At 38.5% G+C, this 23,144-nt stretch overlaps 1 protein-coding gene across 4 annotated transcripts in view; it reads left to right on the top strand.

The window, feature by feature from the left end:
* Positions 1-23,144, top strand: part of ARIH2 (ariadne RBR E3 ubiquitin protein ligase 2) — a 49,037-nt gene that overhangs the window by 2,676 nt on the left and 23,217 nt on the right. For 3 of the 4 annotated variants that reach the window (XM_064596411.1, XM_045862460.3, XM_064596413.1), the window contains exons 2-3: positions 431-489; positions 2,751-3,094. In XM_064596411.1, the coding sequence (XP_064452481.1) occupies positions 2,846-3,094 (249 nt within the window). In that variant the 5' untranslated portion in view covers positions 431-489; positions 2,751-2,845. Of the gene's footprint in view, positions 1-430; positions 490-2,750; positions 3,095-16,878; positions 16,925-23,144 lie in introns of those variants that run through there. The other variant, XM_045862461.3, reaches the window with a different exon arrangement.

The following is a 23,144-nucleotide window of genomic DNA, read 5'->3' as shown; positions in this document are numbered from 1 at the left end:
GTGTTAGATTATCATCATGGAAGTGACTTTATACTAAAAATCTCATTTTAAGTCAGTTCCAGTTTACTTTGTCCACTTTGTAACATTTAGGATTGAAATTGTGATAGTAATTTAGGGAATCTGAACCATAGGAGTAAGGTGGTGGGTTTTCAAAGTAAGGGAGGGAATTGGGTACCTATTTACATTACCGGTATTCTAGGTTAAATAATTATTGGCTGTTTACTTTGAATATTTTCTTTTTTAGAAGGCCATGTAACTCTTTTCAATATGACATACATGTTTCTGTGGGACTTACAAGAAAATAATTTCATAGTTACTCTGGTCCCTTGCTGCTTATCCTTTTAAATGTCTTTGCTTGTTAAAAAATAAATTTGCAAAACCAGAGTACCAACTTCAAAAATATAAATAGAATTTTCTCTTTTCATTTCAGATGGAAATTATATGACAGAATATTTGGGGTGACATCTTGAAAGATCTTCAAGAATTCAGGTATTTTTAATTTAAAGATTAATTTTTTCTCCTAAGGGAAAAGTACCGTAGTTCGTTTGTAATTAGGTGGTTCTACCATATAAAATAATTTGTTAAAAGTCAAACTGCAAATATTACATTACTGCTCTCTCATTAACGTGATTTTTAAAAAACTGGGCATTTATGGTTAGCATGTCAAACTTAGATTCACTGATATTTTTATATTAAAAGGTGGCTCTGTAGTCCTTTAGACTGGTTATTCACTACCCGTTCTTTTTTTTTTAACACGTTCATTTTAATGTGTTTTAAAATAATTTTTAAAGATTTTATTTATTTATTTGACAGAGAGAGATAGCTAGAGCAGGAACACAAGCAGGGGGAGTGGGAGAGGGAGAAGCAGGCTTCCCACCGAGCAGGGAGCCCGATGTAGGGCTCGATCCCAGGACCCCGGGATCATGACCTGAGCCGAAGGCAGACGCTTAATGACTGAGCCACCCGGATGCCCCTAATGTGTTTTAATTTTTATTTCTTGTCTTAATTATGGTTGATTTTTTGAGAGATTATCCATTTCTTTTTTTTTTAAGATTATTTTATGTATTCATTTTATTTTTAAAGATTTTATTTATTTATTTGACAGAGAGCAAGCACAAGCAGGGGGAGCAGCAGGCAGAGGGCAAGGGAGAAGCAGGCTCCCTGCTGAGCAAGGAGCCCAATGCGGGACTCGATTCCAGGACCCTGGGATCATGACCTGAACCAAAGGCAGACGTTTAACTGACTGAGCCACGCAGGCACCCCTAGATTATTTTATTCTTTTTAGAGAGAGAAAGCTCGCACAGTGGGAGCAGGGGGACGGGCAGAGGGAGAGAATCTCAGGCATACTCCCTGCTGATCTCACGACCCTGAGATCATGACCTGAACCCAAATCAAGAGTTGGACACTTGGGGCGCCTGGGTGGCTCAGTCGTTAAGCGTCTGCCTTCGGCTCGGGTCATGATCCCAGGGTTCTGGGATTGAGCCCCGCATCGGGCTCTCTGCTCAGCGGGGAGCCTGCTTCTCCCTCTCCCACCCCGCCTGCTTGTGTTCCCTCTCTCACTGTCTCTCTCTGTCAAATAAATAAATAAAATTTTTAAAAAAAATAAAAGTGTTGGACACTTAACCGACTGAGCCACCTCTTGAGAGCTTAACTATTTCAAATAGACTTTATAAATACTTTTGTATTTAATCCAGATTTGGTTATGTAAGTTATTTACATACCATCCAATCCAGATGCTCTTGCATTTTAAAGTCCTATTAGTTTTTAGATTTAAATCACTATTTAAGGGACGCCTGGGTGGCTCACTGGGTTAAGCATCTGTCTTCAGCTCAGGTCATGATCCCAGAGTCCTGGGGTTGAGTCCCAGATTGGGCTCCTTGCTCAGCGGGGAGCCTGCTTCTCCCTCTGCTGTTGCTCCCCCTGCTTGTGCGCTCTCTCTCTCTCTGACAAATAAATAAAATCTTTTTTAAAAAAATCACTATTTAATACTGTTTCTTGCAGATGATTGCTTGAAACAGTACTTGTGCAGAAAAGTTAATGGGTATTTGCCAAAATCTTCTCTGTATATCTGTTGTTTTCCTTTGCTATTGGATCAATTTCTTTGTGTCAAAGTACCCCTTTTAAAGAACCAGTAGAATCCTTTAAAACTGAAAAATCAGTTAACTTTGCAGACTAGAGGAGGTTGTTGAAGAGCTTTGTGTCTTTCATTTTCTTTACTAACCATGCACCTGTTTTCCAGATATCTGAGAGTTATGTCTGTGAAACAGTGGTATTCTTTTCCTAGACATTATAGTAGAAAGGAATTGTGTCATTTGTGTACCGTCTATGTCACTTCCCAGTGGGGCATAATTAGCAAAGAGATTTTAAATTTTGGTAGCTCAACCTTTAGGTTGCTTCCCTTGTGGGCCTCCAACTGTGGGGATGTGCCTCTTTCTTAAGGACTCCTGCAGGAAGGATAAATCCTTGGGAATTTGACCCTTTGGCATGGAGTAAATGGCCTTCCTGACTCTTTCATGCCAGGCCCTTCATGTGCAGTTACCATTATTAGCTGCTTCTGCTTGTCAAGGAATGAGTTTTCCTTAGATAAGCCTGGTCAGGGAGATGATGGTGTTTCCAATATGAGACCAGAGTTGGAATAGGCCATAATGGGGATAGGACCAGGCTATGCCATTTTGATTCTTCAGTGGTTACTGTTATAACTTCTCATAGTGAAAGTAAGTAACACTTATTTTTTTCTTTTCCTTCCTTAGAGGACAAAAAACACTAATGCATTTGAGAAAGTGGTAAAGTTTGGGGGGAGGGAAAAAAACTGCTTTCCTGATCTGCAACTTGGCTGGATGCTAAGATGTCTGTGGACATGAATAGCCAGGGGTCTGACAGCAATGAAGAGGACTATGACCCAAATTGTGAGGAGGAAGAAGAGGATGAGGACCCTGGGGACATAGAGGACTATTACGTGGGAGTAGCCAGCGATGTGGAGCAGCAGGGGGCCGACGCCTTTGATCCTGAGGAGTACCAGTTCACCTGTTTGACCTACAAGGAGTCCGAGGGTGCCCTCAATGAGCACATGACCAGCTTAGCCTCTGTCCTAAAGGTGAGCAGTGTTGTCAATTTCAAGTGTAATTCCCCCAATTAAATCTAAATACAAGCTGTTGCTAACTGATGTCTCCTCCAGACTGATTGAATGAATGGCACTGTAGTGAAACTAAATTTAGGTATGCGTTGTATTAGTTGGACATTTGATGCTTTACTTTGTTTTCTAAAATATGCATATTTAAGGCTCTCAAATTCCCAAGTTACTAAGAATTAGGAAGGATGGGGTGGATTCAGGATAGACTGGAAATACATAGAAGCAGAATTATGTAGATTAACACTGGTTTCAGAAAGTGAGTCTTATAAAACTTTATGAGGTAAGATAAGATTAGCCTCAGAATCACCATCCTCCATATAACCATGTGTGAATTTCTGGCAAATGTCTTGAGAGGTACCCAGAATGTGCCCTGAATAATCAGTGCCTTTGGGCTAATTGAACTCCATTGTTTCATATACTAATATCTAATGTTGAAAGAGATTTTAGCTTGTATTTCCTTGATTTTGGGGGTGTTATATGGAAACTTTAAAGAGTTAGTTATTCCAGCAAGAATCTTATTTTTAACACAAAATTAGTATGCTTTTCAATCTTGCACCTCAGGCGGGTTATTGTCCTTACCATGTACGTTTTGTGCTATGTAATATTAGACTAGTACATAGTCCACTCACATAAAACACTATGTACTATGAATATTTTTATGGTCATTTAGACAATTTCCCAGCATGTTTCTTTCTCCTCTAATGTTGGCCATTATGTGAAAGTGGGGACATTTCTCTTATTTCATTGCCCTTCCTTCAGGAACTGTTATATGGATCTTGTTATCTGCTTAAATTGAAGGTCAAGGGCACATTGGCATGATTTTAACCAAGTAATTTTCTTGTTGGTATTTAAATGGAAGTAACTAAGGTATGCCGTGTGTGATTTCTCTAAAAGCTACTTTATCTACTAGTTTAGGGATTTTTTTTTTCCCCAGGTGGTCAGCAAAGGCTCACTAATACCTTCGATTTGGATATTCAGGGCTTTATTAGCAACTAGTGGGAAGTTGTAATCTACAGCTTTTTTTGTGACTCGCTCCTGGGAGGGTTGCAGACTTCCTCTCTTGTGGTCAGAAAACTGTGAAGAATGGAGACCCATTGGAACCTCTGGATTTGGGATTTCTACCCCATAGCTTTAGCAAAGCTGCTGGGACCTCTGTTTCCAGAGGATATTTCCTTGCTGGAAAAGGCATCAGATCTCTTCCTCACAATGCACACACCTCTCTATCTGGTCAACTAGTTTCTTTTGCTTTAACCATTTTGTCAGGTTATACACAGTGTTGGTATTTAAAATTAGAAAAGGTATCATCAGGTGTGGCTACGTGCTGGACAGTTTCAGTTGACTAAGTTCATCAGATGTTCTCATCTGTGCATAAGAATTCTGTTCCATCTGTGCTGACTTTCCTACCCTGCTGGAGACAGCTGAGGGGCCCAGACACCTATCCTTTTTTTTTAATTGTGGTAAAATACATGTAACATAAAATTTACCCATTTTACATTTTTCCTTGCTGTTAAGCTGATATAGGGTCAGCCCTCTGGAAAGTCTTCTCCCCATTTTAGAAAGCCCTCCCTTTCCTTCCTCACCTTTTATACCTTGAGGGCTCCTTCAGAGTCTAGCTTGTACTTTTCCTGAGTGAGCCTTCTTGAGACCCCTACAGCACAGTGGTTGTACCCTCCTTTCTTCTCGGTGCCTGAACATTACAACTCATGTATATTAGAGTACATACTGCAGTCTTTGGACCGCTTTGTGTTGTTTTACCTTTCCATGTATTTTTGCCTGATCTCTCCAACTAGATTGTCACTTCATGGAGGGCAGAAACTGCTTTATACCTTTTCTCCCCATCATTCCTGTCACAATGTTTCATCCATAGTAGGTGTTGAATAGTTTCTTGGATACTGTGAATTTTGTCAGCTGTTGATGACAATAGCTGATGCTGCTGTGAACTAGATTCCCTAGTCCGTCTACTGTACATCCTTCTCTGCTATTAGGAAAAGGCATTGTTCTGACCCTCAAGATCATGAAAGGAAGGAGCAAAACGAACTTGGTATAGAGAGGAAGAAATAAAAAGAGATGGAAGAAAGTTGAAACACTAGGAAAGGGTTAAAGAGAAAATGGGGCAAAGGGGAAAATAGTCCATGAAAATTTAGATCACGGTAGAAGATAGATTTTTCCCCCCTCCCTAGACCTCACTGAGAAGCATGCTAATAACCATTTTCTTTCTGGGGCAAGGCAGCAAGGGTCCTGGCTCTTTTGGTGGCTTGGCTGCACATAAAGGGACTCAGTGGTGTTTTAAGTAGTTTGAGAATTTGACCAAAGAGGCTAGGCAAAAACAGCTTGGTTAAGGGTAAAGGAGAGGGAATCACATACGATCTTCCTTTTTCAGGCTGGCTAAAAACTTAACATTTTTATTTTTGTAATTAATATTTTATGAGATGAGAGGGAATACTTTACGTGCTACATTTACAGAACAGTGTTTATTGGTGCTTTGGCTATTCTAGCTCCCCTGTTGCATGTGTATCTGAGAGTGGAGATCAGTGGTGATCATGGTGCTGTTTGTACAACTCTGTGACATATCAAGATACTTAATTCTTTCATATGATTTAGGTGCTATGTGGCTGGTAGAAAATATGACATGTATATGGTTTAAAATTATAGCCATATGAACAGTTGTTTATGAATGAAAGCTAAGTTTGAGGACTGGCTTGCCTTTTTCACTGATACTCGTCTGTTTTACTTGTTTTGTTTGTGTGTTGGCAGTTACCTATGGATGAGCCATTGTCTAGCATAAAATTAAGCCTTTTGTTGCCTTTTGAGATTTGATGTCTCTTAAATATTAAAATTCCAGTTGTCTGGGACACTGGGTTTTTGGTTTAGTGAGGGCGCCTGGTGTCAAGGTAACTTCCTGTATGTGTTGTAAGACAAGTCCATGAGTAAGATCATTAATTGAGAAAGGAAAGTGCCCAGGAAATCAGATTAAGGGCTAAGGATAGACAACAGAGAAAATGCTTATCTGTTATTGGAGGAAACTACTGGTGTTCAAATAATGGCAAAACAGAAGCATTGTTTTTAGAATGAACTGTCATCTTACACAGATAGGATACAGTTGACCCTTGTACAATGATGGGGATTAGGGGTGCCAACCCCCACACTGCCAAAAATATGCATATAACTTTTGACTCCCCCAGAACTTAATACTAGTAGTTTACTGTTGACTGGAAGCCTTACCAATAACAGTCAACACATACTCTGTATGTTACATGTATTACATACCAGATTCTTACAATAAAGTAAGCTAGTGAAAAGAAAATGTTAAGAAAGTCATAAGGAAAAGCCATTTACAGTACAGTATTGTAAAAAAAATTGTAAGTGGCTCTGTACGGTTCAAACCCATGTTGTTCAAGTGTCAACTGTAGTCATTAGAGATTAGATGATTGCCAGGTGAGTTATTATATTGTAGGAGGGGGAAAATCTCTGGTAAATATTTGTCATGATTGTGTATGTCTTTAGGTCTTAAAGAAAGTCTTCAAGGAAAACAAAGCTAACTTTTTAAAACCCTGTATTTTCATATGAAACTCACACAAAGACTATTTGATTGTTATAGATGAGAGAGGCCTTTTCTTTGAACAGACATTTTTATTGCAAAATATGTAGTAGTTAGTCAAGAAGAATTTTGTCATTCAGTGAATCCTGTTAGTGCTGTTCTGTGAAACTCCTGAGGCATTTGCAATCAAGCTGCCCAGATATTCCAGGCTGGCTTTCATTGGTGATGGGCCAGAGGAGTCTCCCGCATGCTACTCTTTGAGCAGCATGCTAGGGGTGTGGGCAGGAGAGGAGGAATGTGATTCAGGGCCCCACCCAAACACATAAGAAAGGAGAAGAAATAGTCCATTTTGGGCTAGATCTAGTCTAATGGAGCCAAAGTGAGCTCTCGGAGCTTTGTGTTGCAGGAGATCCTTCAAGGTGGAGTAGAAGGGCAGTGCAGGTAACACGAGTCAAGTCCAAGCCCCACGGGTTAATAAGCATGGGGGTGGGAAAGTTACCTTCTGAGCTAAAGCAGGAGACTAAGAAGTATAGGTTAAAGGGAGTAAAATGTGGAGGATTGTGAATGAAGCCTGGGGTGTCTTTGCTATTGGATTTTTTAAACTTCTTCATTGCTGAACTGCGGCTGTTCACTTCTTAAGCCTTGTGTTCCCCCAGATAGGATTGGAGAAATAAGCTGGCTATAATGAGTGTTTCTAGTTCTTGCTTTATGAATTTCTGTATTAACTACAGTAGAGCTGGGAAAGAATACTTTATTCTGCCACCCTCTTGCTTGAATTTATTTTAAAATCTAGTATTTGATATTCAGCAAAATGTGGCTGGAAAATGTTTTGTGATTCTTTTTCTGTGGATCAATTTTCCCCTTTGTGGATGAATCATAATTAGTTTTCAGGGCTTCTGACTCCAAGTACAGAAGTCTTTATAGTTTCGTGTTCAAAACAATCTATTTCTATGCATTTGGTACTGGTAACATGAGCAATTGATGTTCTTCACAAAATACCTTATATTTAGTCTTAAGTGGTACCAAGTTTTTGTATAATATCTGGAAAAGACTTTAATTTTACTTATTACGTCAACTTTTTTGTATCCTGATATAGCAGGATTTTAGACCATTTCATTTTTATTTATGTATTTGTTAATGGTAATTGTTGTTTTTTTATTACTATTAAGGGGAAAGTATCCTCAAGCTGGGCCTGGTAACACTGAGTGTTTATGTGTTGAGAAGCCATCTCATTTCTATTTTTATGACCTGATGTCAGGTTTCTTTGCATGCCTGTATCTCAATAGAATCTAAATTAAATTCCTTTGTTTCAGATAGCTGGTTGTTAGTGGGTGTGTTGACATACTTCATGATGCCTTTAGTCTGGAAATCTAATGTGCATTTTACTGATGTACAAATTTATTTTTAAAAGGGAGATGAGAAATGTCCAGAGTGACGTTGAGAATTGCCTAAGTACAACTAGTGCTAACAGTTGTCCCTATCTTGCCAGTTTAGAAAGGTTATTGTCATCATTGACTTTGTGTGCTCACTGTGCACCTGGCAGTACACACATCATGTTTACCGCCTTCCAGAAAAGAAGCTTTCAATCAGATTCAAGGCCAGCTTTTATTCTAGTCTTTTTCTTGCGCTTGCACGCTATCACAGGAACCATGGGTAATCAAGGGGTGGTCTTATTTTATTTTATGATTTATTTATTTTAGAGAGCACAGAAGCAGGGGGAAGGGCAGAGGGAGAGAATCCCAGGCACGCTCCCTGCCGAGCCCTACAACACGGGGCTCAACCCCAGGACCCCGAGATCATGACGGGAGCTGGAATCAATAGTCAGCCACGGGGTGCCTGGGTGGCTCAGTCGGTTAAGTGTCTGCCTCAGCTTGAGTCATGATCCCAGGGTCCTGGGATCGAGCCCTGCGGTGGGCTCCCTGCTCAGTGGGGAGTCTGCTTCTCCCTCTCCCTGCTTCCCCAACCCCCTCATGCTCTCTCTCTCTCAAACAAATAAATAAAATCTTAAAAAAAAAAAAAAAAAGCCGCTCAGCTGAGTGAGCCACCCAGGCGCCCCCTTAAGGGGTGCTTTTACTCCTACATTTGTGTTCTAATCCTTAACTTACTTATATTTAACTTTTTATTGTTGAGATGTTACCACAGTATTTAAAGGAGAAATATTCTTCATAGTTCCTTAACCTAAAATAAAAGTTTTCTTCCTTGCTTGTAATCCTTCAGGTCTTACCTGTATTCGTATGTAATATTACGGTGCTTCAATTCGTTCATTCAGCCGATGCTTATTAAGCAGTTACTGTGTGCCAAGCACTGGAAAAATAGCATCAAACGACGTAGATAGGTCCCTGCCCTGGTTGACGTTACATTCTGGTAATTGTTATGTACATGTATTTTTATATTCTGCTTTTTTCTTATATACAGGCATGCCTCAGAGATATTGCACGTTTGGTTCCAGACCACTGCAATAAAGTAAATCCCACAAAAAAGCAAATCATACGAATTTTTTTGTTTCCCAGTGCAAATAAAAGTTATGTTTACACTATACTGTAGTCTGTTAAGTGTGCAATAGCATCGTGTCTATAAAACAATGTAAATATCTTAATAAAAAAATACCTTATTGCTTAAAAAGCGCTAACCATCATCTGAGCTTTTAGCAAGTTGTAATCACTGATCACAGGTCACCATAGCGAATATAATAATAATGAAAAAATTTGAAATTTTTGAAGAGTTACCAAAATGTGACACAGAGACATGAAGTAAGCAAATGCTATTAGAAAAATGGTACTGATAGACTAACTTGATGCAGGGTTGCCACAGACCTTCACTTTATAAAAAAATACAATATCTGCAAAATACAATGAAATGAGGTATGCCTGTATTTTAAATATTTCCCCCTTTTTTTATTTCATCCTCATAAATTACTTTAAATGGCTAAATATCACATCATCATATTGAGCCATAATTTGCTCAGACTTTCCCTATTGGGCATTTAGGTAAGTACTTATGTGTTACATTTCTTGGGGACTGGTTATGTTGCTGTGAACACTTTCATGAATGTGGCCTTTGTGTCTGTTGGGCCTTGGCCAGAGCCTGAGCTAGTGGTCAGATGGTTGGGCTCCATTCCCTTTTTTGACATTTAATATAATGTGACCTTGGGCAACTTTCTCAACATCTCTAAGCTTCAGTTTTCTCATGTGTAAAATAATGATAAAAATACCTCCTTCACTGCATTAAATGCGATAATGCATGTAAAGTGCCTGGCACATGAATGTTCAAACAAATGGTCATGGTGGAGGCAGGGCAAGTGCAGAACAATGGGATTGTTACTTTCACATATTTGTTGTGGTTCCTTAGAATTCTTAGGATTGTGCATTTTTGGTTATAGGCTAAAAGCCACATTGAGGAAGGTTCTGGGTGACATATTGCTGATGATGTCTCTGAGTGTGCATGTAGTAGATGGATCATGTACTTTGGATTTTTTTTTGTCTTCAGAGCCTCTGGTTCCCTTCTCCTGGGGCCCACTGATAAGAAAAGTAAAAATAACACAAAATGAATTTTGAATTGGGACCAGGAAAAGGATGCAGGGGAATATAGCTTGTCTGTTATTCCTACATTTTTGGTTGACTGCAGTGTTTGGTCTTGGGCCTGCATTAATAGCACTACTTAATGAAGTGCTTAGTTGCTTTTGGGGTTCTTATTGGGGCATCTCCTTACTTTTCTTTAACTTGTGCTCTGTCCCTGTCTCCCCTGTTCTTGGTGTTTTGTTTTGTTTTTTGTTTTTTACTTTGCCTTTGCCCTTACTGCTCTAGGAAAAAATTTACAGATTAGATTTCTCTGCCCAAAAAAGGGAAGAGTTATAGGAAAGATTTGAGAAAGGTATAGAGATACAGGAAGCTTCTTATCTTGCTCTTCCTAAAATGTGTCTACGCTGTGGCTTGATTACTCAAGTTGACATGAATTGTCAGAATTTGAAGCTTATGTTGTGTTCCCTTTTCTTTGAACTGTCACGAACCTTTATACACATGAAATGGTTTTACTGTGAAAACCACAAGTTATCAACCATAAATGGAGAAAAATACCGGGAGAGTAAGCAAAAGGTTGGTTTAGAGATTTTAACAGAACAGAGCTGTTCTTATAATCATGAACAGAGTGGTCTCCGTCTGGGAAATTTGCTCTTTGACTAGCGATTTTTTTCTTGGCCAGTACATGCTCTACTCATTCTCATTTCTTTTATCCCTTACTTTAGGCTCTCATTTTCCAGAGTCTGTAGATAGCTTTGCCTCCTTTTACAAGAAATAACTCCAATGCCATTAAACTTAGCTTCCTGGATTCTCTGTCTTAATTGGTGATACCACCATCCACCAAGCTGGAAGCTGAGGATTTACCCTTGACTCCCTTCTCCCGCGAAGCCCTCCCTGTTCCCCAGGCAGAGTTGGACACTCCTGTCTCTGTACCACTCTGTGCATGTTTCTTGCTGTGTATTTATGCTAATTGGAAACTGTTGTTTGTAAGCCAGGGCTTAAACTCTTTGAGAGTTGCTTTTTGTTGATTTGTCAATAAATGCAAAAGTTGAGAATTTAATCCCAGACCTCTACTTCTGTATGTTCCCATTTGTAAATAGAAGACACACTTATCAGAGGACTTCCATGAAGCCGACTGAATTCTAAGCAGAGACAGTATATACCTGGTAAATGTATGGTTCCCAGCTTGTGGTGTATCTCAGAATTAGTGTTGTCAATTCTGATACAGAAGCCTGAACTTCATGCAGACATAATAAAAACAAAATCTTCAGAGGCGAGGCAAGGTATTATACATTATATTCGTGTGGAGAATTCATGTGGAAGTACAAAAAAAATTGTGAAACAATTCAGGTTATCGAAGCAAGGAAGAAAGAGTGCGTTCTTTCTTTGGCTGCCAAAAGGATGTGTCCAACATTCAGAGTGTACTGGTTTCATAACTGGAGTGGGAGTAGGATAAAGACACCCAACTATACTGACAAGTTGGATAGGTTTCTTGTATTTTTTTTCCTGTAATATTTTTGATGTCTAAATGTAACTTCCTGTGTCATCGATTATCAAGATAAAAGTGGGTTTTTAGGACCATGCTGATAATGAGTAGCTGTAAAAATGACTAATAATATCTGCAATCATAAATACAATGTGAATGTTTTAAAAGTTTTGAATTTTATGACATAGAACACTTCATTTTTTTATTTTTTATTTTTTGCTAGAGTGTTAACATTGGCTTCTGCTACAAGATGGTTGGTTGTCCTTACATACCTTTGTCCCCCCTCCATTTGTTTTTGTTTGTTTGGTATTCAAATGTCTGTAGCAGTTTTATTTGCAATAGCCAAAAACTGGAAACAACCCAAATATCCACAAACAGATGAATGAACAAATAATGGCGTGCCCATAGAACAATATACTTCTCAGCAGTATAAAAAGTGAATGGCTTATATAAGTGTCATTGGTAAATCCCAAAAAAGTATGCTGCATGAGGGAACTCAGGGGGAGAAAAGAGTAAATATTTTATGATTTGAATCATATAAAATTCTAGAAAATGCAAACCCATTGTGAAGGAAAGTAAATCAGTGGTTCGCCTGGAGAGTTGGAGAGGGCAGGGAGAGAGATGATGATGAAGAGCATGAGGTAAATTTAGGGGTGGTTTTCTATTTTGAAATATCATGAAAATGAAAGTAAAGGCATATTCATGTTATAAACTCATAATACAACAAAGAGAATAAGTAGAGGGGGTGGCTTGTGGGGACCTTGCACATAGGAGCCAGTTTGTCCAGCAGATCTTCGAAGAGACTGAGCTCTGATTTGACTGACAAAGGCTGGATGGAAGAGATAAGTGAGCTGCAAATGAGAGGGTTAATTAAAGATTTCTATGTAAAATAGTTAACCCTGCTCCCACTTGGTTTCTAGACAAAATAGTCTCCTTATTTTTAAGAAATAGGATAACCTGGGAAGAAATAGGGCCCTTAGAGAGTGTGACATTGGGCTGACCTCATTGGTCACTTTGGGGGCTCTTGAGTCTTATGTATATGCTGCCTCTAATTAAGCACCCTAAAGAAAAGCCTCTCAGTTGACGGGTTCTGTCCATGTACACAGAGTTAGGATTCATTTTCCTGACACCTGCTCCCCTTTTAAAATTGTAACATTCATATAAAATTAACCATTTTAAAGTTGAAATTCAGTGGCATTTAGTACATTCACAGTGTGGAACCATAATCTCCATCTAGTTCCAGAACATTTTCATTACCCAAAAGGAAACCTGGTACCCATTAAACAGTTATTTCTCACTCCCCCCAGCCCTGGGCAACCACTAATCTGCTTTTTTGTCTCTATGGATTTACTTATTCTATATATGTCATATAAATGGAATCATGCAATATATGACCTTTTGTGTCTGGTTGCTTTCACTTAGCATGATGTTTTTGAGGTTCATCCAAGTTATAGCATGCATCACTACTTCATTCCCTTTTTTGGTGACCCTTTGTTTTTTTAACCAAGAATCACCAGACATTTGAGGAAAACATGCAAAATGGAAGAGAAATAGGAAAATTGATCTGAGCTGAAACAGACCAGTAGATGATTTTGCTTGTTTTTAAAAGCATACTATTTAGTATTCTCCTAGATATTCAAGAAGATATGGCATCCATGAAACAATCGGAGATGCCATCTGGAAGAAACTGTCAAAATAAAAAAGCTCATAGAGATGAATTACGCGTTTGTCAAGTTAAAAAATATTCCGTAGATCAGAAGATAAAAATCAAGAGAAAATCTCAATATAAAGCCAAAATACAGGCAAAAATTGATGCGGAAAAAAGAGACATAGAGGATCAATTCAGAGATCCATCATCTACCAGAATTTCTGGGAAGTGAGAACAAAAAATTGAAAGGAGGGAAATATTTAAAAGTATAAGAAGAAGAAAATTTCCAGGATCTAAAGAAAGGAGCATTCTTCATATTGAAAGGTTCTACCCAATGCCCAGAAGAAGAAAGAAAGACGCAGTGCTAGAATTTCAGAAAAACAAGAATAGATGGAAAACCCTAAAAGTTTCTGTATACACTGGGTCTTCTAAAAGAAATGGGAATCAGTTTGTCATCCACAAAAGTGACAACCAGAAGGCAGTGGAACAGCAGTCTTCCAAGTCCTGAGGGAGAATGATTTTGAACCTAGAATTTGTCATAGCAGAATACACTTGTTTTCAGATGTGCAAGGACTCCCAAAATTTTCTTTCCTTATACCTTTACTGAAGCAGTTAACTTGGCAGATGAAAATAAAAAATGAGGAAAATACTCAAGAAATGGCTGAACTAACCTAGTAGTCCAATAAAAAGTCTCATGTTACCTGTACAGTAGGAACTCTGTTTTACCCTGGAAAGTAGCCAGCCCAAATTTGAACACAGATTTGATGGGATCCAAGAAAAATTCATTCGGGAACGGGAATGGATAGATTCCAAGCAACAGGTAAAATGAAGAAGCTGGAAGATAGTTGGAATACAGTGAAGAAACCATAGAACTTTTTACAAGGGGCAAGGGAATTAGAATTCCTGTGCAAAGCAGAAAAACTATATGCAAAAAGTTGTAAGCAAATACAAATCAAACACATAAGTGGCACAAGTATAAGTAATTGGTGGCTACTAAATAGAGATAACGTATTTGTGCCTAATGTATAAAGAATATCCTTCTTTGAATGGCCCAAGGATAGTGGCTTTGGAAGCACAAGGAAGAAAATGGAATTCTGGTCCTGTAAATATTTTAAAGTTACAAAGGTAACTGATAGAAGGAACTGAAAATAGTAATTTAAATATAAAAAGGTTGGGCCTTGGAAGGGGGTGGTAGGGAGTGGTATAAGTAAACTAAATCTGCTATAGAATTATGGGCATGCTCAATGAGGTTGGTGACAACCAGAACTGTAGAGATTTCTCCTTGATAGGAAGACTGGGAGGCTGGGGAGGGACGGGGTGGCAGGTATTGTTCCTTTTCATCGAAGTGCTTTTTATAAACCATTTGATTTTCTTTGTTATTGGTAATTGGGATAGGTTAAGAACTCATTGATTCCCAATAAACAAGTGTTTCCTGAGTGTCTTCCGTTATTTTAACTTTTAGATAGATGCTGAGAGCTGGGGAAAAAAAATAGTTTGACCTCTACCATAAAATAATTTTAAGATCTCTTTGCCTTTAGTTTCTGCCACCTCCTTTTTTAGAATGGTGAGAGAGGAGATCTAAATAAATCTTTTTCTCCTTCTATTTCATATTTTCTGATATATCCACTAAAAGTGCCACTTTGATTATCTTGGTCTGTTGAAAAACTTAACGTAACTTCTTCAGACTCCAGCCTGAACTGAACTGCTTCCTGTTGCCCATTTCTCTAACCCATGTGTTTGAATTTTGTCTCCTCAAACCTCCTGTAAGCATCTCTGCCCTTCAGAACCCTCTGCAAACTCTCAGAAGACCTCTTGTCCTTCCTTTTTTTATTTTTTATTTTTTTAAACCTTCCTCAGATTAGCTGTATCTGGCCTCTTCCTGCATCCCCTAGAGGCCTGAAAGATCTTGGTGCCTGTCTGGGTTCTGGAGGAGAATGTGGGTATGCCGTGACAGAGGATAGTGTTAGCATGTAGGACCTAGTCCTGGTGCTGGCATTGTGCCAAGTGCTCGCTTATGGCAGAAAAGGAAATTGTTTCAAATCTCTGTCCTCAAGGAGCTTCCATTTCTGATGGAGTTTTATATAAACAGAAAGGTTATAAAAATAGCGTTATATGTTTTAAGCATAGCTACCTAAGGCCAACAATCAGTAGTTCTGCTTTGAAATATGTTCTTGGAGTCTGTGGCTTTATCAGTAAGATATGCTAGCCTCTGAGGTGTCCTCTAGAGAAGAGTGGGAACATGAATGATACTGCCAAGATAGTGTTTGGTATTCTCTCTTATATGCCTCCTTACAGTAGCAGTAGCTACAAGAGGCAGAGCATTATTTGAAATCATTTTTGGACAAGATGGGCTTGTGGCTGCATGAACATGGTAGGAGATTTGGCTTTTAATCCTACAATGTGCAGTTCATTGGATGACAGCTCCTGTCTGCATTTCTTTTGGTTTGGTTACTGGATATGACCTTGGTTCTTAAAAATGGTGGTCATCCTGCTTTATGGCACCCCCTGGAAAACTCTTAGAATTCTAGTAGGGGCTTAACCAGCCTTTTGTACTAAGTACTTTCCAGAGGTTTTTCATTAAAATGCACACCCTAAAATATAGGCTGGGATTTACTCCATGATACTGTAGCAGGTGATGGATGGATGAGGTACAGATAGAGTGGACCTGGCCATGAGTTGATGTTGGAGCTGGGTGATGGGTACATGGTTTTCATCATACTCTTCACTTTTGTAGATGTTTGGAATTTTTCATAATAAAGTACCCTCGTGGTCAGGGATGGATGACTCATATTTTTGCTTTATTGTATTTCCATAAATAACTTATTTAGTGAGGTCTTTGGGTTTCTTGGTATTTATTTTAATGATCAAAGACAGACTGAGTTAAGGTTAGACAAGAGAAATCTTCAAATTTAGCCAGATTTTTAAAAGCATGAATAGCATGGGTGCCTTGATTACAAGTCACCCTCCATGGAGACCTATAAAGAAAAAGTGAAAGGAAGCAAAGTTATGATCAGGAGCCAGAGAGCTGGCCTTCTAGAAGCTGAGAATATGTAGATGTGAAGTATGGGAGAAGTGAAGGCCCACCACTTAAATTAGACCGTAGGGGTGAGCCTTGCCTAAAGTCAGAGGCCTGCTGGGACCCCACTATCACCACCACTGCTGCTGATTTTGTCCCATTCTAGGGTGATGTTCACCTATTCCTTTGTCTCTGTGGTTTGACCTTGTTTCTTCCTCTTATGCCTTTTAGTACTTTTTCGCCTCACCCCCCTACCCTCCAAGACCTGAATTCATCCATCTTGATCTCCTTAGGCTAGCTTTCCTATATAAATCATGTCCCTTTCTACCCCAGACCCAGAAGCTCACCCACAATTCACTCCTTTCCTTCATCTCTGCTGTTTAGTGAATTACCACTAGCGTTTGTTAACAAATGTGATTGGACCACGAAGTGGCTTAACACAGGCTGAGGCATGGAGACCCATTCATGTAGCCTTAAAAATTTTCAGGCAGTTGGCAAGTAAGAATTCTAAATAAAAATTGAAACTACCACCTGTATTTTTTCAGGCCGTTGATGCTCACTGCCATCAGCTGCATCCTCCCTATGGCACTGGTAAGTGTGGGAAGGGCTGGTGACAGTTTTGGTGGGCTGCTGGATTTCTTTTTTCTGGGGGAAAGATCTATTTGCAAGCCGTGTTATTAACTTGTCCCCGAGGGCTGGACAGCTTGAACCAGCTATAGGAGACTAAAAAGAGGAAGAAGCAACTGACCATGCCCATGGGTTTCCTTGGGGAACTGTTGTGAAGAGCAGAGGCTATTCACTATGTGCCTTGATCCTTACATAAAATTAGCACGTTCTGTGCATTATTTTGAATAATAATACTATTCAAGTGCTCTGGGATGTCAAATAATAACTGTTAAATTTCCTGAAACTCTTAAAACATTTTTTCCAAAAATGGATATTGGCTGTGTGTTAGAAAGGGTCCAAAATGTTGTATGTACTTATCATTTCCTTCAGTAGCAAGGTTTATCTCGCTCTGGTATTTTAAGTTCTTTGTGGTCAGGAGATCAAGAAGTGTTTGTTCCAATGATTAATATAAAATTCTGATAGAGAATTACAAAGAAATTTGTGGCTCTCATTTACTAACAAACTTGAGGTGGTCTTGGGGGGGACCTGTGATTTTAAAAAATTGTTTTTACCACATTCTGCTTTCTGCTTAGGGACCTAATGGAGAAAATATACACAGTAAAGTTGAAACAGGGTGGGACAGCAAGTCACAGAATTGCCGAAGTATAAGTCAGTAACCAAATTGCTGCTGGAATTACCTTATCTAAGGTCTTGAAATCCTGCTGCTGTCTCCTTGTAGTGAGTGGGTTGGAGGCCATGCAGATTCAGAAGTTTTATCTCATCAAGGTGGTCTCCACTTTAAGTGACAGTTGGATGTTTACACTATTTCATTTCTCTAGTCTCTGAAGCCCTTAGAATATGGAAGGAAGTGCCTCCAGAATATCTAATGAAATGCAGAGGTGGACTCTTATACTGTTAACCAGTGAAGAGCTCCTTGCTGGTGACAGTGGCTAAAACATTCATGTACACTTTATTACATCTCTGTGAGAAAAATCTTAACATCATTGGCCCATATTCTAGATTTCCCACTGGTCCCCACTTCCCATCCCCCAAGCCCTACTTATGAAGTAGGGATAGAATTGTATGCACACTTACTACACTGTTTATAAGAAATCGAAAGAACTTGACTCCCCAGCAGCTGTCTACTCCTTTAGGTATCTGTGCACAAGTGGTAACTACTGAACATGTTTTGAGGGCTTGTATCAGGGAAATAACCTTAAGCGTCTGTCCCAAACATAGGTTGTAGAAAATGACAGAAGATTTTTGCCTGCAACCTTGGGGAAATACTGAAGACCAGCAGCAAAGTCCTTTCCGACATGCATGTAGCTAAGGTGTTCCTGAAATAAAGAACTGGAAACCACTCGAGGGTGTTGGGATTATAAATGCAACGCCAAAACAAAGCCAGACTGGATTGGCAATGCAGAACAGTGTTCAGGGTAAATGACAACAGAGGGTGATCCCACAGTTTTTTCAAGCTGGAAGGCAAGCTCCCCAGAGGCTCCTGACCCATTGTTGGTCAGGTTTGATGGTATAGAGAAAGAGGAGAAAAAGGCAGGGAAGATAGGCTGCTCTTGGCTTCTGCTCTTACCACATTTTTTGCTCTGGACCACCAGAGACTTGAGGGCATCCTTCAGTCTTTGATGAACTTTATACCGCTATTTGTCCTCTCTTCCCCACCTTGATCAGTCACATTCCCTTCCCCAGCTCCCAGGAAGAATAAGAGAGGAGTTTTTTACCTTTGGGGCTTCTGTTCACACTGACCAAGGCTTAAGCACAACTGTGATGCCTCAAAGACAGGCCTGAGAGCTGTGCTTTGTGGAATGGCAACATTTAAGGAGTAGAACATCCATGGGAACACTAAGAAGGCTTGATCTGGGAGGTTGAAAGAGAGCCACAGAGTGTTATAAAGTTATTGCATTATAGACCTGTGTGGAAGTTATATCTGCTTATGCTGAAATTCACATTGTATGATCAATTAACCTTTGGTCAAAACTATGTTAAAACGCTGAAGGGGAATTTTTTATTTTGAGGAGTAAATAAAGGTCAAAGTGATTATTTGATATAGTAGCATAAAGGTCAGCCTTTTGTTTATTGTGACATTTGTTCATGCAAGTTACTACAATTGTGTTAGAAGTACCTCCTGACTTCTATTATGAAAAATTAAAACAGAAGTTTAAGGAATTGTACAGTGGACATCCATACACCTACTGTCAAGATTATACATTTGCTAACCTTTGGCTACATTTGCTTTGTTATATATCTAGGCATCAACCGATTTTATTTTTATACAGATTTGTTGAAATATTATTTACATGACATTAAATTCACCCATTTTAAAGTGTACATTAAATGAATTTTAGTAAGTTTATGCAGCTATGTAACCATCACCACAATCTGAGTTATAGAACATTTTCATCATCTGGAAAGTTCCCTTGTGTTCGTTAGTCCCCAGTCACAGCCCCAGGCAACTAGGAATCATCTTTCTTTCCATATGGTTTTACCTTTTCTAGAAACTTCATATAAATGGAATTGTACAATATGTAGTCTTTTGTGTCTGGCTTTTTTCACTGAGCACAATGTTTTTGAGGTTCGTCCATGTCGTATTACATGTCAGTAGTGCTTTCCTTTTTATTGCTGAATGATTTTCCATTGTATGGATATATTACATTTTGTTATCCATTCATTCATCAGTTGATGGACATTGGGTTGTTTCCAGTTTGGGCTATTATGAAATATGCTGCCATGACCATTCATGTCCAGGGCTTTAAATGGACGTATGTTTTCATTTCTCTTGGATAGATATCTAGGAGTGGGATTGCTAGGTTGTATGGTAAGTGTGTGTTTAATGTTTTAAGAAACTGCCAAACTGTTTTCCAAGGTGAATGCTATTTTAGATTCCTGCCAGCATTATATAAGGGTTCCAGTTTCTCCACGTCTTTGCTAGCACTTGGTATTGATAGTCTTTTGGATTATATTCATTCTAGTGAGTATGAAGTGGTATCTTGCGGTTTTAATTTGCATTTCCCTTATGACTGATGATGTTGAGGATCTTTTCTTTTGCATATTTATTGTTCATACCTTTTTCAGGTGAAGGGTTCAAATCTTTTGCCCATTTTTAAAAATTGGGTTATTTGTCCTATTGAGTTGCATGAGTTCTTTATAGATTCTGAATTAAGTCCTTTGTCAGATACATGATTTGTAATTATTTTCTCCTAGTCTGTGGCTTGTCTCTTCCATTTTCTTAATAATGTCTTTGAAGACTAAAAGTTTAATGAAGTCCAGTTTATCAGTTTTTTTCTTTTAAGGGTAGTGCTTTCATTGTATCTAAGAAATCTTTGCCTAAGCAGGGTTGCAGAGATATTCTTCTAGAAGTCTTAATGGTTTTTAGTTTTACATTTAAATCTGTGAACTATTTTGAGTTAATTTTTGCGTGTTATGAAGTGTCTAAGTTCTGTGGTTTGTTTTTGTATAATGATGTTCGGTTATTCAAGAGCCATTTGTTGAACGTTTCCTCAACTGAATTCCTTGGCACCTCTGTATAAAATTAACCGTAAATGTCTGAGTTTACTTCTGGATTTTATTGTTTCATTGATCTCTGTTTCTAAGCCCCTACGTACTTTGCTGTCTTGATTACTGTAGCTTCATAGTAAGTTTTGAAGTCAGATGGTGTAAGTCCTCCAACTTTGCTCTTTCAAGATTGCTCTGGATATTCTGGGTCTTTTACCTTCCACAGATTTTAGGATCAACTTTTAATTTGTGCCCTCTGCCCCCCAAAAAAACCCTGCTTTGATTTTGATTAATTTTGATTGCTGTGTTCCGTCTGGAGCTATGTTGTTCAGTCTGGTGGCTATGACCCTGTGTAGCCGTTGGGCATTTGAAATGTGGCCAGTTTGAATTGGTATATGCTATAATTCTAAAATATATAGTGTACTTTGAAGACTTATATGAAAAGAAGGATATGAAATAAAATAGTTCATGAATAACTTTGTGGATTACATGTTAAAATAATATAGGTGTATGTATTAGTCTAAATAAAATATATCATTAAAACACATTTCACCTGTTTTAAATTTTAGTTTTCATTTGTTTGCTGCTGTATAGAAATACTTTTGGTTTTGTATATTGACTTTGTATTTTGTTATCTTACTAAATTCATTTACTAGTAGTTTGTATATTTGCTTAGGATTTTCTGAGTAAACAGTCATTTTATCTAGGAATAGAGACAAATTTGCTTCTTCTTTTTCCAATCTTTTATTAATGTATTTTATGTCTTTCCCCCCCCCCCCCTTTGCCTTACTAACTGCCCTGGCTAGGACCTCCTATATAATAATGTTAAATGGTGAGGGTGGTCATCTGTACCATTTTACTGATATAGCATTCACTGTTTCATCATTGAATATAATGCTTTTCATAGATGCCCTGCATCAGATTCAGGCAGTTCACTTTTTGTCCTCATTTGCTGAGAATTTTTATCTTGAATGAATATTGAATTTTGTCAAATGGGTTTTCTGTGATGGAAATGATCATTTTTTCCACCTTTATTTTGTTAATTCAGTGAATTACAATAGGAGCTTTCAAATGTTAAATCATCTTTCCATTCCTGGGATAAACGTCACTTCATACTATATTGTCCTTTTTCTATATTGCTGGATTTAATTTGCTAAAATATTTGGATTTGTGTCTATGTTCATAAAGGATACTGATCTGTAATTTTCTTTTCGTTACATTTTTGTCAGATTTTTGTATCTGAATTATGTTAGTCTCATAAAATTAATTTGGAAGAAGTATTACTTTCTTGAGTTTCTGAAAGTGTTTAAGATTAGTGTTGATAAAGTTCACCAGTAAAAAGTTGTGGGCATGGAATGTTGTGAGGAAATTTTTGATTATGAATTCCATGTCTTTAATAGATAGTTATTCCGTTTATTTTTTCCCTTTTGTGTCAGTTTTGCTAAGTAGTGTTCAAGGAACTTGTCAGTTTCACCTAAGATACCAGATTTATTAAAATTAGATTATTTATAACATTCCCTTATTTTTCCTTTTAGCACCTGTTAGGTTTTTAGGGATAGTCCCTTTTTCACCCCGGTTATTGGTAATTTGTATTCCCTTTTTTTCTTAAATGTTCTAGCTAAAGTTTTTATCAACTTTGTTGATCTTCTTAAAGAATCAACTTACAGACTTTATTTTTCAATATTATTTGGATTTATTTATTTCTGTTTGGTTCTTTTTAATTTTTTCCTTTCACTTGCTTTGAGTTTAGTCGTCTTTTTCTAGGGTTTTTGTTTTGTTTTGTTTTTAATTTATTTGACAGAGAGAGGGAACACAAGCAGGGGAGTGGGAGAGGGAGAAGCAGGCTTCCCGCCGAGCAGAGAGCCTGATGTGGGGCTCGATCCCAGGACTCTGGGACCATGACCTGAGCCGAAGGCAGATGCTTAACAACTGAGCCACCCAGGCACCCCTAGTTTTTTTTTTTTTAAAGATTTATTTATTTATATGAGAGAGTGAGAGGGAGCGCGTGCGTGCAAGCACACTCTCACACCTGCAGAGGGATGGTTAATGGGGCGGCAGAAGGAGAGAATCCTCAAGCAGACTCCTTGCTGAGTGCAGAACCCAACATGTGGCTTGATCCCGAGATCATGACCTGAGCTGAAACCAAGAGTCGGATGCTTAACCCACGGAACCACCCAGGCGCGCCCCCCCCCCCCCATTTTTTAAAGATTTATTTATATGGTCTTTTTCTAGTTTCTTAAGGGGACTTTATGTCATTGATTTTTAGATTTTTTTCCTAGGATAAACATTTACAGTAGTAAATTTCCCATGGCATCATGTTAGCATCTCACCAAGTGTTGTTTTTTTTTTTTTAAGATTTTATTTATTTATTCATGAGAGACACAAAGAGAGAGAGAGAAGCAGAGGGAGAAGCAGGCTTCCCGCTAAGCAGGGAGCCTGATGCAGGACTCGATCCCAGGACCCTGGGATCATGACCTGAGCCAAAGGCAGACGCTTAACCATCTGAGCCACCCAGGCGCCCTCACCAAGTTTTATTCTGTGGTATTTTCATTATCATTCAGCTCAAAACATTTTCTAATTTCTTTTGTGATTTCTTCTGTGACACACAGGTTCTACAGAAGTATATTCTTTAATTTCCAAATATATGCTACAAAAAAGGGCATCCTTGGTAGAGAATAGTTAGTAAGGTGTGTGGGGG

The sequence above is a fragment of the Mirounga angustirostris genome, unplaced genomic scaffold (genome assembly GCF_029215605.1).
Source record: "Mirounga angustirostris isolate CCGP_5_RB_7025 unplaced genomic scaffold, mMirAng1.0.hap1 SCAF_1, whole genome shotgun sequence".
NCBI lineage: Eukaryota > Metazoa > Chordata > Mammalia > Carnivora > Phocidae > Mirounga > Mirounga angustirostris.
Note: the sequence above shows the minus strand (reverse complement) of the source record. Positions and strands in the feature narration are given on the sequence as shown.